The sequence below is a fragment of the Scyliorhinus canicula genome, chromosome 10 (genome assembly GCF_902713615.1).
Source record: "Scyliorhinus canicula chromosome 10, sScyCan1.1, whole genome shotgun sequence".
Taxonomy (NCBI): Eukaryota; Metazoa; Chordata; class Chondrichthyes; order Carcharhiniformes; family Scyliorhinidae; genus Scyliorhinus; species Scyliorhinus canicula.
Window position 1 is genome coordinate 77,442,697 of NC_052155.1, and position 15,419 is coordinate 77,458,115.

At 45.9% G+C, this 15,419-nt stretch overlaps 1 protein-coding gene across 2 annotated transcripts in view; it reads left to right on the plus strand.

The window, feature by feature from the left end:
* Window positions 1-4,337: 4,337 nt before the first annotated feature.
* abhd3 (abhydrolase domain containing 3, phospholipase) overlaps window positions 4,338-15,419 on the plus strand; it is a 105,143-nt gene continuing 94,061 nt past the window's right edge. Inside the window, exon 1 of one of the 2 annotated variants that reach the window (XM_038809206.1) lies at window positions 4,338-4,585. In XM_038809206.1, coding sequence (XP_038665134.1) covers window positions 4,424-4,585 — 162 coding nt within the window. In that variant the 5' untranslated portion in view covers window positions 4,338-4,423. The remainder of the gene's footprint in view (window positions 4,586-15,419) is intronic. The other variant, XM_038809208.1, reaches the window with a different exon arrangement.

The following is a 15,419-nucleotide window of genomic DNA, read 5'->3' on the forward strand; positions in this document are numbered from 1 at the left end:
GAACATATATACACGTCCCTTCCCTCCACGCTTGGGGGCCTCGCATCCTTCCACTGAAGAAGAATCCTCCGCCGGGCTACTAGGGACGCAAAGGCCAGAACACCGGCCTCTTTCGCCTCCTGCACTCCCGGCTCCATTGCAACCCCAATTATTGTGAGCCCCCAGCCCGGTTTGACCCTGGATCCTACCACCCTCGACACCATCCTTGCTACACCCTTCCAAAATTCCCCCACGCTGGGCATGCCCAGAACATATAGGTATGGTTTTCCGGGCTCCCTGAGCACCTAATACACCTGTCCTCACTCCCAAAAAAATGGCTCATTCTTGTCCCAGTCATGTGAGCCCTATGCAGCACCTTAAATTGTATGAGGCTAAGCCTCGCACAAGAAGAGGAGTTCACCCTTCCTAGGGCATCCGCCCACGTCCCCACCTCAATCTCCTCACCCAGCTCCTCCTCCCATTTACCCTTCAGCTCCTCCACCGAGGCTTCGTCTACCTCCTGCATCACTTGGTATGTTGCCGAGATCTTCCCCTCTCCAACCCATACCCCCGAGAGCACCCTGTCCTGAACCCCACACGGCGGCAGCAGAGGGAACTCCGCCACCTACCGCCTGACAAACGCCCTTATCTGCATGTACCTCAAGGTGTTCCCCGGAGGGAGCCCGAACTTCCCTTCCAGCTCACCCAGGCTCGCAAACTTCCCGTCTACAAACAGGTCCCTCAACCTCCTAACACCTGCCCTGTGCCAACTCAGGAATCCGCCATCAATTCTCCCCGGAACAAACCGGTGGTTCCCCCGTATCGGGGATCCCATCGAGGCCCCCACCTTCCCCCTGTGCCATCTCCATTGCCCCCAAATTCTGAGGGTAGCCACCACCACCGGGCTCGTGGTATACCTCGTTGGAGGGAGCGGCAGCGGCGCCGTTACCAGCACCTCCAGGCTCGTGCCCACACAAGACGCCATCTCCATCCTCTTCCATGCTGCCCCTTCCCCGTCCATTACCCACTTACGCACCATCGCTGCGTTGGCAGCCCAATAATACTCACAGAGGTTGGGCAGTGCCAGCCCCCCCCCTATCCCTGCCCTGCTCCAGGAACACCCTTCTCACCCTTGGGGTCCCGTGCGCCCACACAAACCCTGTAGTGCTCCTGTTAACCCGCCTGAAAAAGGCCTTCGGGATAAGGATGGGGAGGCATTGGAACAGGATCAGAAATCTCGGGAACACCGTCATCTTGACTGATTGCACCCTGCCCGCCAGAGACAGCGGCAACATGTCCCACCTCTTAAACCCCTCCTCCATTTGCTCCACCAGCCTTGTGAGGTTAAGCTTATGCAAGGCCCCCCAGCTCCTGGCCACCTGGACCCCCAAGTACCTGAAGCTCCTCTCCGCCCTTTTTAGTGGGAGCTTACCAATCCCCCCCTCCTGGTCCCCCGCTGTACAACGAACACCTCGCTCTTCCCCAAGTTGAGCTTGTACCCTGAGAAATCCCCAAATTCCCTGAGAATCCTCATCACCTCCGGCATTCCCTCCACCGGGTCCGCCACATATAACAATAAGTCATCCACATAGAGCGACACTTGGTGTTCCTCCCCACCCCGCACCAGCGCCCTCCAGTTCCTCGACTCCCTCAGCGCCATGGCCAGGGGTTCAATTGCCAGCGCAAAAAGCAGGGGGGACAAGGGACACCCCTGCCTCGTCCCTCGGTATAACCAAAAATACTCCGACCTCCTCCTATTCATGGCCACAATCGCCATCGGGGCCTCATATAACAGCCTCACCCACCCAACAAACCCCTCCCCAAACCCTTGTGGATAACCTGCGGCACACAGTCCTCTATTCTCGTGGCTAAAATCTTCGCCAACAGTTTGGTCCTAACAGTAAGGTCCTAACCAACAGGGGGCCCAACAGGTCTGCATACATCTTATAAAATTCGACCGGGAACTCATCCAGCCCCGGCGCCTTCCCCGACTGCATGCTCCCTATCCCTTTGACCAGCTCCTCCAGCTCAACCAGCACCCCCAGTCCCTCCACCTGTCCCTCCTCCACCCTCGGGAATCTCAGCCGGTCCAAAAAGCGCCCCATCCCCCCCTCCTCCGCTGGGGGTTCGGACCAATACGGTTCCTCATAAAAGTCCCTGAAGACCCCATAAATATCTACCCCCCTTCGCACCACATTTCCTCCCCTATCCTTAACTCCACCAATCTCCCTGGCCGCATCCCGCTTGCGGAGCTGGTGCGCCAGCATCCTACTCGCCTTCTCCCCATATTCATACACCGCTCCCTGTGCCTTCCTCCACTGAGCTTCAGCCTTTCTGGTGGTCAACAAGTTGAACTCAGCCTGGAGACTACGCCGCTCCCTCAGCAATCCCTCCTCCGGAGCCTCTGCGTATCTCCTGTCCACCCTCACCGTCTCCCCCACCAGTCTTTCCCTCTCTCTCTGCTCCCTCCTCTCCCTGTGGGCTCGAATGGAGATCAACTCCCCCCTAACCACCGCCTTCAGCACCTCCCAGACCGTCCCCACTTGGACCTCCCCATTGTCATTGGCCTCCAGGTATCTCTCGATACATCCTCGAACCCGCCCGCCTACCTCCTCTTTCCTGCGGTCTTGGGCAGAGCAGGAACCATACCAAGCTGGGATACAACCAGAAAGAATGCTTTCTCTGGTGCATCTGTAAAAATTGGTCAGAGTCGTAGTGGTGGGGGAGACGGTGAGGGTGGACAGGAGATACGCAGAGGCTCCGGAGGAGGGATTGCTGAGGGAGCGGCGTAGTCTCCAGGCTGAGTTCAACTTGTTGACCACCAATCTCCTTAGTTTTGTTGACATTGAGGGAGAGATTATTGTCGGCGCACCAGTTCACCAGATTCTCCATTCCATTCCTGTACTCTATCTCGTCATTGTTTGAAATCCAACCCACTATGGTGATGTCATCAGCGAATTTGAGAATCGAGTTGGAGGGGAATTTAGCAACACAGTCACAGGTATGTAAGGAGTATAGTCGGGGGCTGAGAACACAGCCTTATGGGGCACCAGTGTTGAGGATGATCGTGGAGGAGGTGTTGTTGCCTATCCTTACTGATTGTGGTCTGTGGGTTAGGAAGTTCAGAATCCAGTCACAGAGGGAGGAGCCAAGGCCCAGGCCACGGAGTTTCATCGGAATAATAATGTTGAAGGCTGAGCTATAGTCAATAAATAGGAATCTGACATAGGTGTCTTTGTTATCTAGATGTTCCACTGTTGAGTGCAGGGCAAGGGAGATGGCTTCTGTTGTGGACCTGTTGCAGCAGTAGGCGAACTGTTGTGGATCAAGGCAATCTGGGGGCTGGAGTTGATTTGTGCCATGACGAACCTTTCGAAGCACATCATAATTATGAATGTCAGAGCCACTGGACGATAGTCATTAAGGCACGCTGCTTGGCTTTTCTTTGGTACAGGGATGATGGTCATCTTCTTGAAGCAGGCAGAGACCTCAGATTTCCGGCATCTTCTCTTCTGTTACTTCGCTACTAATGCCTTTTGGATTTTAATGAGTTTTGGGTGGTTTTTTGAGCCAAGAATCCTGAAAAAATTGCTATTTTGGGTCCGATTGAGAGGAGATCCACCTGATGTGTGTCCACTCAGCACATCACCACCACCAGAAGTCCACCCGATCACTTATTCCGATTTTGGTGCCAGCCGACGGAGAATCCCACCCGATATGTAGTAAGCCACAGATCAGGAATAATTTCAGTCAATGGTGGGACAGGCTCAAGGGGATAAATGGCCTACTCCTGTTCCTCTGTTCTTAGATTTCTAGAATAGCTTAATGCTACTGAGGATGACTATACATGTGGCAGCACAGTGCAACGGAAGTCCAATGGATGGTGTAATATGATCATTTGGCCGTATGGTGTCTTCAAGATGAGTTCTCAGTCTATAAACTATAATGTTATCTTTGCACTTAAGATAAATTGAAAGAGAGTGTCTCAAGACTCTTCAATACTTTTCAGAGTAGCTGCCTATATAGGATAAAATGCAGATTCTATACAATATTTAAAATTATAACATCTCTTCTTTACTGTATGTTCCATGATGTAGTTTAGAAATTTCTCTGAAAATAATCATCTGTTGTTTCAATGAGCAGTGATTCAATCACTCTTTAACAGTAAGGTCAATGTGTCTTCAAGTCTGGGAATAAAATAAGCCCTTTAATTGAAATGAAGTTTGGAAGAGTGAGGGAGGAAAGTGTAGTTAGTTTGATGCTATCCCTCCAGTAGGTGGCATTTGAACAACTGAGTAAAGCTTCAAACCTATAAATAGAAACTGAAGAGGATTGTGCTAGTGTATGAGGGTTGGGCTGAAGGACGCAAGAATCTCTTCCAACGTCTCTGCTTCTGGTGCAACGTGCTGGTAACCGGTCCTCATTTTTCACTGGTAGCACAGCAATGATTGATCTGATATGGAATGTGAACACATTGACCAGAGATCTGACAGTGTATTTAGAAAATCAGGTCAAAATCAATCTGTCAGGTTCAGGGGTAGGTTTGTCTCTTGTTTTAGGATTCGGTGCTGCTTACATCTGTTATTACCTGAGCTCAGTTGCAAAGGTAAGGAAGAGGTTTATTACATTTTATTCACCAGTTTAATATAAAATCTGCCTGATGTCAGGTCTCAAAAGGCAACAAATTTTCCAGTAAATCATTTGATGTTGCTTGTTTTCACATTATCTACGTTTTCAGCTGTGCCTGTCACTTTACCAGGAAGAGGTTTGCAGCTGTATCGATTCCTGTATGGGATAAGGTTAAGTGATTGAATGTCTGCTACAGATATTGGTGTTGTCACAACTGTTTGAGTTTTATGTGAAAATCTCCAATCACAAGTTTCTACCACTGCATTGAGTTGTCACTTCCAGATGTATCTGCATAATGTACATCTGTACTGAGGTCCGTAACACCGTCTCATGCTCTACTTCTTCCTGCGTATTACTCTGCCCATTTCCTTCTTCTACTTTCTCACCTCAATGTGCCAGAGGTCCTGGTCACCCAGTCCAGCCACATATCTTCTCTTGTACTCTCTTCAATCGCAATCTTTCACTATTATTGTCTGGTTTTATGTTATGTTGAAATGTTCTTTCCTTTAATTATTATTAAACTTACTTTAATTGCATTTTCCCAAGTCACAACTATTTTATATGCAATTAGATAGGCACCACTGTCACATTGAGACATTTCAAACTGATTTTTCCCCCTCAGCACTTTGGCAGTTATTGTATTGGGATGAGTTTTGAGCAAATCTCTGGCTGTATGTTTCTTCGGCATCATTTTGAATTAAAAGCGAACTGTGAGTAGGAGATGATCACCATTCAGAGCGTATTAATCAACTTTTTTGCTTTTACTGCTACTCACGTACTAACATGTATTTTGCAGTAACTATTCTTTATTAATGACTGTTGCAGGTTCTCTCAAAGATGATCATGGGAAAATTGAATGATTAACTTGCATGCAGACCTGTGGGATATCAGTATATCTGTAACTGTGACCCTAATTTAAGTTAATGATTCAATGGTGTATGTATAACTGCTATATGTATTCAGCAATAAAAGATAAACAATCAATAAACCTTTATCTCAAATCCACTGTACAAAACACAATGACAGGATTTCTCCGTTTGGGAGACTATGTTCTCCCGTCGAAGATGAATTTGCTCAGAGTTGGGCTCGAGGTTGGTGATTCACTATCTTTTGCCATACAAATTTAAGCATGGCGGAAATTGCGAGGAATTCCATCACAAATTCCACTATTGAGCCACCCACTCAAAATGGTGGCCCGATAGCGAGGCCCGGTAGCTGGGCCGCATCCCCCCTCTCTCCACAATGCAATTCCGCACACACACATCACAGAACTTTTTGAGACCCCCCTCTCCATAGTATGAGGGTGACGTGTCACCCCCTCCAAAGACCCCTCCATAGCAGAAAACCCCACCAGAAACCCCCCCCCCCCAATTACACAGACCCCTGTCTGGAAGCCCCACATTACAGAGACTCATGCCTGGAAGGCCTCCATTACATACGCCCCTGCCTGGAAGCCCCTCCCCCCCCCCAATTATACAGACCTCTGCCTGGAAGCTAAAGAGCAGGCCAGACAGAGACAGTGAAAAATAATCATTGCTTTAAAACTCACCTGTGCAATACATCTGCTGGCTCAGGCAGAGGAAGGAGCACCTGTAAATTCCTGGAAAGGGAAAATAACATCAGCTCGGTTTAAACCCCCTCAAATATTTGATCTGCCAGGATTTCATTCATATAAATGTGAAATTGATTTTACTAGGGTGTGATTGACGGCTTGTGCACACAGTCAACTGCCTGGATTGTTTAATTTCATTTCCCTTCATGCCTGAATGGATTTCAAGTTGCCTGCTGTGAAACTAACCACAATGTTTATAAACATCTAGCTATAATTGACAGCTCTTGGACCACATCAAAGCCAGTCACTGCTCCTTTTTCCCTGCAGAATGCACTTAACTACCTTTGATGTGCTCTAAGAGCTGTCACTCATAGCTTGATGTTTATAAATATGTGGTTAGTTTCACTGCCTTAAAAATACACCTGCTGGCTCAGGTAGATAAATTCCTCATAAGAGAAAACCGCATCAGTTGGGTTTAAACTCCCTCAGATCTTTGGGGCGGGATTCTCCCCTGCCCAGTGGGGCGGGCCGTACAGGGGTGGAGGAGTGGCGTGAACCACCCCAGCGTCGGGCCACCCAGAAGGTGCGGATTCCGCACCTTCGGTGGGGTTGCCGCCGCGCCAACCGTCGCCAAAGGGCTTGATGCTGCGCCAACTGGCGGCGAAGGGCCTCTGCTGGCCGGCACGAGTTGGTGCATGAGCGTGAGCACCAGCGTGTGCTGGCATCATCCCAGCACATGTGCAGGTCCCGCCGGTACAGACTTGGTGTATTTTACACCGGCGGGACCGCCGAAAATGGGCGGCCACTCGGCCTTTCGGTGTCCGGAAAATTGTCGGGGGGGGGGCGGTTGCAATGGCCCCCGACCGGCGCGGCGCGATTCCCGACCCTGCCAAAAAAACGGTGCCGGAGAATTGGGCAGCCGGCTTCGGGGTGGCAGGGTGGGATTCACGGGGTGGCGGGGTGGGATCCCCACAAAGCGAGACCCCACAAGAAAGACCCCATCAGAGATCCACCCCATAAGATATACCCCTGCCTGGAAGCCTTCCATTGCGGATACTCCTGCCTGAAAGCTCCCTGTAAGAGAGGCCCCTGCCCCCCCCCCCCCCAACACCCCCCCCCCCCCCCCCCCCACACACACCCCACACTCCCGCCCCCCTTTCCATGTCTGGAAGCTAGAGAGCAATCCAGACAAGGACAATGAAAATAATCACTGCTTTAAAACTCACCTCTGCAATACACATGCTGGCTCAGGCAGAGAAAGCAAATTAGTAAATTACTAGAAAGGGAAAACAATATCAGCTGGGTTTAAATCCCCATAAATCTTGATCTGCAAGGCTTTCATTCAAATTAGTGTGTACCTTATTTTAATGTATTGTAATTGACAGCTTGAACATTTTCTGAATTGTTTAATCTCATTTCCCTTCATGCTCGAGTGGCTTTCAAGTAGCCAGCTGCGAAACTATCTGCAATGTTTATAAACGTCCAGCTATAATTAACAGTTCTTGGAGCACACCAAAGCCAGTTAAGTGCTCTCATTTCCTCTTTTACTCTGCAGAAAGCACTTACCTGTCATTGATGTGCTCCAAGAGCTGTCAATCATAGCTAGATCTTGATAAACATTAGTTTCACTGCCTTAAAACTCACCTGTGCAATACACCTGCTAGCTCAGGCAGAGAAATCAGCCCCGTAAATCCTTGAAAAGGAAAACCACATCAGCTGGGATTAAACCCCCTCAGATCTTTAATCTACAAGGCTTTCATTCATATCAATGTGAAATTGATTTTACTCGGCTGTTGACCCATTTACATCCGATTAACAGGCCACGCACCGGATTCTCAGAGCCTGCGTGAATCTCCGGGTCTTTGAGCCGGGACTCACGTAGGCGGAGTATCCTAACGTGGCCCTGGCATGACGGACCCCGTGGTGGGCCAAAGGGCTAGCTCTTTTAGGGAGTTGCCCTCAAACTCCCTCCCCCCCACACAATGCTTAGCACTGTGTTTCACAGCGCCAGGGTCCAAGGTTCGATTCCTGCTTGGTCAACTATCTATGCAGAGTCTGCACATTCGCCCCGTGTCTGTGTGGGTTTCCTCCAGGTGCTCCAGTTTGCTCCCACAAGTCCCGAAAGATGTGCTTAGGTGAATTGGACATTCTGAATTCTACCTCTGAGTATCCAAACAGGCGCCGGAGTGTGGCGACTCGGGGCTTTTCACAGTAACTTCATTGCAGTGTTAATGTAAGCCTACTTGTGACAATAATAAAGATTATTATTTCAATGCAAATCCTGCCCATCCCACTCCCACCAGACACCCCCAATGCCCCCCACCAGAAACTCATCCCCATAAGAGAGATGCCACCAGAGACTCCCCATAAGAAATACCCTTCTCCCATGAGAGAGGACCCCCCCCCCCCACAAGAAACCCCTCCATAAGAGATACCTTGATGCTGCCACCAGCGGAGGGCTGGAGCAATGGAAGTGGATTGGCGGCAGACGCTGGATTCTCCACCGCACCGGGAAGTCAGCTATCATCCATGGGCTGTGGAGAATCCAGCCAAGTGACTCACTTTCACACGAAGCTGACTTTAGAGGCAATAGGTGTGTCATAGTTTCTGCCTTGTGATTAAAGGTCAATTTTCTAATATATGTTGGAGGTCTAAAAGGTGAGTTTCCTAGCTTTGATTTCCCGGTAAGGTGTTTTTCCTAACGAAGCACAGAATTACAAAATTAATTGTGTAAATCCAATGGATGAAACATAACTCGCAAAAAAGTGTGAGTCTCTCACGTAAGATCAGTTCTTGAACAAGATTGATGAGTACTTTCCATAGCCTTCGATACAATCGGGCAATCATGCACCAAGTTACGTTTGTAACTGTTGACGCATCCTTTGTAAGTAGGCGATTCTCACTTTGTGCAGATGGTTTAGCCTTTTCTCCTTTCATTCAATCAATTTTATTTCCAGCATGTCGACTGCATCCAGGCAAATAATTAGAAACTGTAACTCAGTGCTGAGCAATCTAAATCACAAGATTATGGGTTCATGTCCCATTCCAGAGAATTGAGCATAAAAATCTAGCTTGACATTCCAGTACAGTACTAAGGGAATGTAGGAATATGTTAGGCGCTGTCTCTCGGCTGAAATGTTAAACCGATTCCCCGTCTGCTGTTTCGGAACGCCAAAAATCCCATGGGCCTATTTTGAAGATGAACAGGGAAGCTATTAGTGTTCTTACCCTTCAACTAACATCAGATTATCTGGTCGTTATCACATTGCTGCCTGTGTAAATTTGTTGTGTATAAATTTGTGCCACTTTTCCTACATTGCAACAGCGACCACACTTCAAAAGCATGTCATTGGCTTTGAGTGTCATGAAGGACAAGTTCCTTTTTTTCTTTCCCTTTATAACTTTGAACAAACTCATATTTAGACATATTTCTAGAATAAATAAATATTTATTCATCTTTCAATTGCTAGAACAAATTATGTTTTATTCCTTGTTTTTTTAAAGGTTGCAATTAACTCACTGCTGTATACAATTTGCACCTATATTAAATTATAGATCTTTAAAAATTTACAATTGTCTATCGGGCCCCAATGGGTTGGCCTATTCTGGGCTCATGGTCTGAACTGGAGAAATTTTAAACACAGAGAAATGCCTAGAATTTACAGGACATTTGGTCATTCAGCCTTATGCCACTGCCAATGCTTTACAGGAGCTTATTTCCATTCTAATGACTTCATCTCATTCTACAAATGATGAATTCAGTTTTAAATTGCAAAGTGACTCCCTTGACATATTTCCTCTTTTTGGGTTGTGGGGTGGGGTGGGGATGTGGTACTGACAAATTCAGGTCAAGCAGAGTGCACTACATAGCGTGGTCTCTGTGAAGACATCCAAGTTGAACCCATTGGGGTACAGGTGCCAACTATAACAATGCGAAATTGGATGCATCTCCCTGAAGGCCCATCAGAGTCATCTGTGGAGACTTCAGGCAGATAGAATTCAGGGTCTGTGGATTTTCAAGTTTTTTATTTGTTATCATTACCTATCTATTGGAATTATTGGTAAGACAACTATGGAAGGGATTTTGCACTCCCTTTTTGGAGGGGGTGGGAACGATTGACGGTGGGGGCATTCAATGCCACAGGAATCCCAAAATGGATTTTATGCCAGCAGGATTTCCCGTTGTGATTGTCCTTGCCCCCCCCCCCCCCACCAATGATGTAACAGGTATCCCAACACTAAACCCATTTGAATACAATTATAAGGCCTTTACGCCTGAGAGTGCCTTCACGTTAAATTGTCCATTCACATCGGTGTGAGCGCATGCCAACATGAATCATGACAGGTTTCCCATGATGTACACCTGACGAGCAGAACCCGGCGGAAATGCACAGGTGAGTACAGCCCCCAGATGGAACAGGGTCATTCCCATGAAGTACCCTGGCACTGCCCAGGCACTTCCCCTTGGCACTTCCCCTGGTACTACCCCCAGCACTGCTTGGCAGATGTGGACTTACAATGAAACATACCATGCCTAGGCAAAGAGTCCTGACCAATGGGGAGTGCCCATGTTGGCCAGTGTATGTGGGCACCAATCAGAGCCTTATAGTTCTGCATTTACTGATAAGCTCACAAGTGTCGCAGCAGGTAATGCAGAGTGACACCAGATTCTGATTAGTTGAGTCCCCGTAAGCACATAAATATTGGTGAATGTTGACGTGAGTTGGAGAGGAAGAGACAGCAGTCAAGGCAAAGATCTTCGGTGTTCACTTAACTAACTTTTTTGAATTGGGGGTAAAAGCCATGAGGGAGAGAGGTGGTGAGTCATCCAGCTAGTCGGGACTTGGAAGCAAACTGTCGTCAAGGGGAGCAGGGTTGTCTTGACCCCCAGGCCAGGGCGGATGAGGGCTGTGCAGGTTACAGCCAGGCAACTAGCAGTGAGGTGAGGTCATTGTGATGAGGTGCGAGGCACCGCCAGGGCCTGGTGAATTGCCAAGATTAAGTTGAAGTGCAATTATCAGAAACGATTTTTGATCAGATGGTTGAAAAACAAGAACAGGTGGAGGATGAGGCGCATATTTTTACGGTAATAACACTCTGGTATACACTCAGAATCCTCTTCCGTATATGCTTTCTGATACATCCGTATTATTTCCGTTTTATTTCTACATCTTTCTGTTGTAACTCCGCCAATTTTCCTGAACTAAAAAGGCATTAAAGACAATGTTGAGGGCTTATTGTCACAATTATCCAGAGGATTGGGATAAAGGAATTCCATTCGCACTGTTTGCAATTAGGGATGCATCTGATGAGTCAACCAAATTCAGTCCTTTTGAAATAATTTTTGGTCATGAGGTAAGAGGAGCACTTAAATTGATTGAGGAAAAATTGGTGAGTGAGGAATTGGAAATTACATTATTGGATTATGTAACAAATTTTAGGGAACGATTCAATAGAGCAGGTGAATTGGCTAGACAACATGTAAAAGTTGCACAAAATGTGCTGAAATGGGGGCAGCATGGTGGCCTAGTGGTTAGCACAACCGCCTCACGGCGCTGAGGTCCCAGGTTCGATCCCGGCTCTGGGTCACTGTCCGTGTGGCGTTTGCACATTCTCCCCGTGTCTGCGTGGGTTTCGCCCCCACAACCCAAAAATGTGCAGAGTAGGTGGATTGGCCACACTAAATTGCCCCTTAATTAGAAAAAATAATTGGCTAATCTAAATTTAAAAAAAAAAAAAAAAAAATGTGCTGAAATGGGTAGAGGACAAGAAATCCAAAGTTTGTAGTTTTGCCAGTGGAGATAAAGTTTTAGTATTGTTCCCAGTAGTAGGTGAGCTTTTAAAAGCAAGGTATTGTGGACCTTATCAGATTAAAAGGAAATTAAGTGAGGTGAGTTATGTGGTAAAAACGCCAGATAGGAGGAAAACTCAGCGAGTCTGTCATGTGAATATGCTTTAAAGGTACTTTGAAAGGGAAGGAGAGAAAAAGGAGGAGGTTTTAATGATTCTAACTCAAAGTGATGAACCAAATCCAGATGACTGCGAATTTGGCATACCTCAAATTAAATTGGAAAACGAAGATGGTCTTAAAAATTGGGATAAATTGTTGAGTTACCTTCCAGAGGAAAAACAAACTGACCTGAAAGAGTTATTGATGTCACATGGGCAAGTTTGTGGAGATAAATTGGGAAGTACTAAAATGGCTATACATGACGTAGATGTGGGAAATGTTGTTCCAATCAAACAATATCCAGATTGACTTAACCCTTTAAAATTGGCACAGGTTAACAAAGAGATTGAGAGTATGCTTAAAAATGGCATAATCGAAGTGGGTTGCAGCCAATGGAGCTCACCCATAGTGATGATACCTAAACCAGACGGTACCCAACGGTTGTGTGTGGACTATAGAAAGGTTAATGCAGTTACAAGAACGGACTATTATCCTATCCCATGTTTGGAGGATTGCATTGAGAAAGTGGGACAATTAGTTTTTATTTCCAAACTGGATTTACTTAAAGGTTACTGGCAGTTACCTTTATCCGAAAGGGCGAAGGAGATTTCAGCTTTTGTGACTCCAGATGGTATATACCAATTCAATGTTATGCCATTTGGCATGAAAAATGCTCCAGCCACATTTCAATGGTTAACTAACAAAGTAGTTTCAGGATTACCCAATTGTGCGGTATACATCGACGATCTGGTAATTTTCAGCCAAACATGGAAAGAACATTTAAAGTATATGATGGAGTTATTTGATCAACTTCAGGAGGCAGGTTTGGTGATAAACCTAGCCAAAAGTAAATTTGGAAAAGCCCAAGTCACTTTCCTTGAGGAGATGGATCGAGCAGAGACCTTCTTGTTCAAAGAGACTATCAATCGAGAAGGATTCCAGTTGGAGGAAGAAGAAAAAGAAATGGACTATATTATTATTCCTGTGTGCATGCGTTGGTTTTTTGAAACAAAAAAGTATATTTACTGTGTGTATTTCTTCAAGGATAGTGAAGAGGTGAAAAATAAAACCATCTTGAAGTTGATGGTTTATTTTTTTTGCTTGGGGGAGGTGTCATGTGACAGTATCTTTAAGAAATGGGTGCTTATAAATGGGTGTGTATATAAATATCTATAGTGAGAGTACCTTTAAGAAATGGGTGTTTATTACTGCAGTGATGTCAGAGAGTGGGTGGAGCTGGGCTGTCAGCTTTTTACTTTCGCTTTGGGCTTTTTGCTACAAGGTGGGTTTGGTTTCATTTAAAGGTTTGGAGAAGCTGCAATCACCACAGGACGTGTGTTAATCTCTACAAGCTGATGAATGTCCATTTGCTCATTTCAACGTGGTAACTGTTCTCAATAGTGAAGTTAAACCTGAGGTGCTTCTGTTAAAGTTTTTGTTTTAAGTCTTATGGATGTTAAAAGGAAAGCTCAAGGATTACTTAGTGTTGTATTCTTTGGGGGCTGTATGTAAATTAATGGTTGCTAAGATGTTCACTGTATGTTTTAAAAAGGTTAACTTGAGTTCATAGAATAAACATTGTTTTGCTTTAAAAAATACTTTTCCATTTCTGCTGTACCATACCTGTAGAGTGGGCCGTGTGCTCCCCATACCACAATCTATCAAAGGTTGTGGGTCAGGTGGACACCATGATACACTTTGGGGTTCTCCAAGTCCTGGACCATAACATTATAAAAATCCAGTGATATTACCCATGCCAAATATGCTGCCACTTCAGTAAAGGCATACCATACAACCTTTTAAACTCACTTCCATCCTGCTATGGAAATCCAAGAAATGTCAGAAACAAGATTGCTTTCTGAAGCCCAAGATTTTCCTGGTTTGATTGGATGGCTGATTCGGACTTCACACCTTGTCCCAACATTTATGGGCATTGGGTTTGAAATTCAGCTAGAGTCACAAGCCTCGGAAAGCAAACCATCTGGCTCAGCCTGAGCAAGCATCCAGGAAAGGAAGTCGAATCAGGGGCTATGGAATGAGAGCAGTTTGTCCCCGAGAGCCTGCAAGGATGGATGTTATTTTTAAAATATTTTTCGGCAATATTGTGTTGTTCTGCAGACGTCTGTGTAAAGTAACCTTCATCAACCTACCTATCGCCCAAAATATCGAGTTTCAAATTTGTATCTTCACATACAAATCCATCTCAGGCTTTGTCCCATCTAACCTCTATCAACTCTCCAGCATTACCCGATTATGTACCACTCAGTTCTCAGTTGAAAATTCAATCTCAAAATTTTCCCTTTCCTCTTTTTTTTTGCTTTCCAAGGTCCTCTTGAAACTTCTTTTCTTAAATATTCCATTTGTGTCCAATGCCAATTTTTATTCTGTGAAGCATCATGGAGCATTTGCTACATTAAAGGCACTTGATAATTGTTAATATTTAGTTACTGTTCCAGTCTACCCTATGGTTGATCATCTTTTATATCAATACATAGATTCCAATGCCATTAATCAATGAGTGGCAAGCAAGTAACACTTATGGCTGTACATTTACAATTGTTAAACAGCTATAACATATGTCACATTGAGTCTATTCAGAGTTGCATGATTGTAAAATGGAACATAATTTTGGAATATTATTTTAAACTGCAAGATGTGACCATTTTTAGATGCAGTACTTTTTCAGCATGAACAAGACTTGCAGATAAATTAGCATTTTCTAAATCTATTGAAACCATCATAGAACATAGAACAGTACAGCACAGAACAGGCCCTTCGGCCCTCGATGTTGTGCCGAGCAATGATCACCCTACTCAAACCCACGTATCCACCCTATACCCGTAACCCAACAACCCCCACCCCCACCACTTAACCTTACTTTTTAGGACACTATGGGCAATTTAGCATGGCCAATCCACCTCACCCGCACATCTTTGGACTGTGGGAGGAAACCGGAGCACCCGGAGGAAACCCACGCACACACGGGGAGGACGTGCAGACTCCACACAGACAGTGACCCAGCCGGGAATCGAACCTGGGACCCTGGAGCTGTGAAGCATTTATGCTAACCACCATGCTAACGTGCTGCCCAATCATGCTAGGGTCTCCACGGTCCGGTTGCAGAACTGTTGATCAGTCTTTCCTGTTGATGGATTTCTTATAAACTTGTCAACTGCGAAAATATGCTACTTAATAGGTTGCTTTTCTTTTATGCTGATGATTCTTATTGGGCATACATTCAGTTTGATAAAACAATAAAAAAAAGCACAAACATTCACAACATCAGAAATATACAGTAATTCGGTGCAT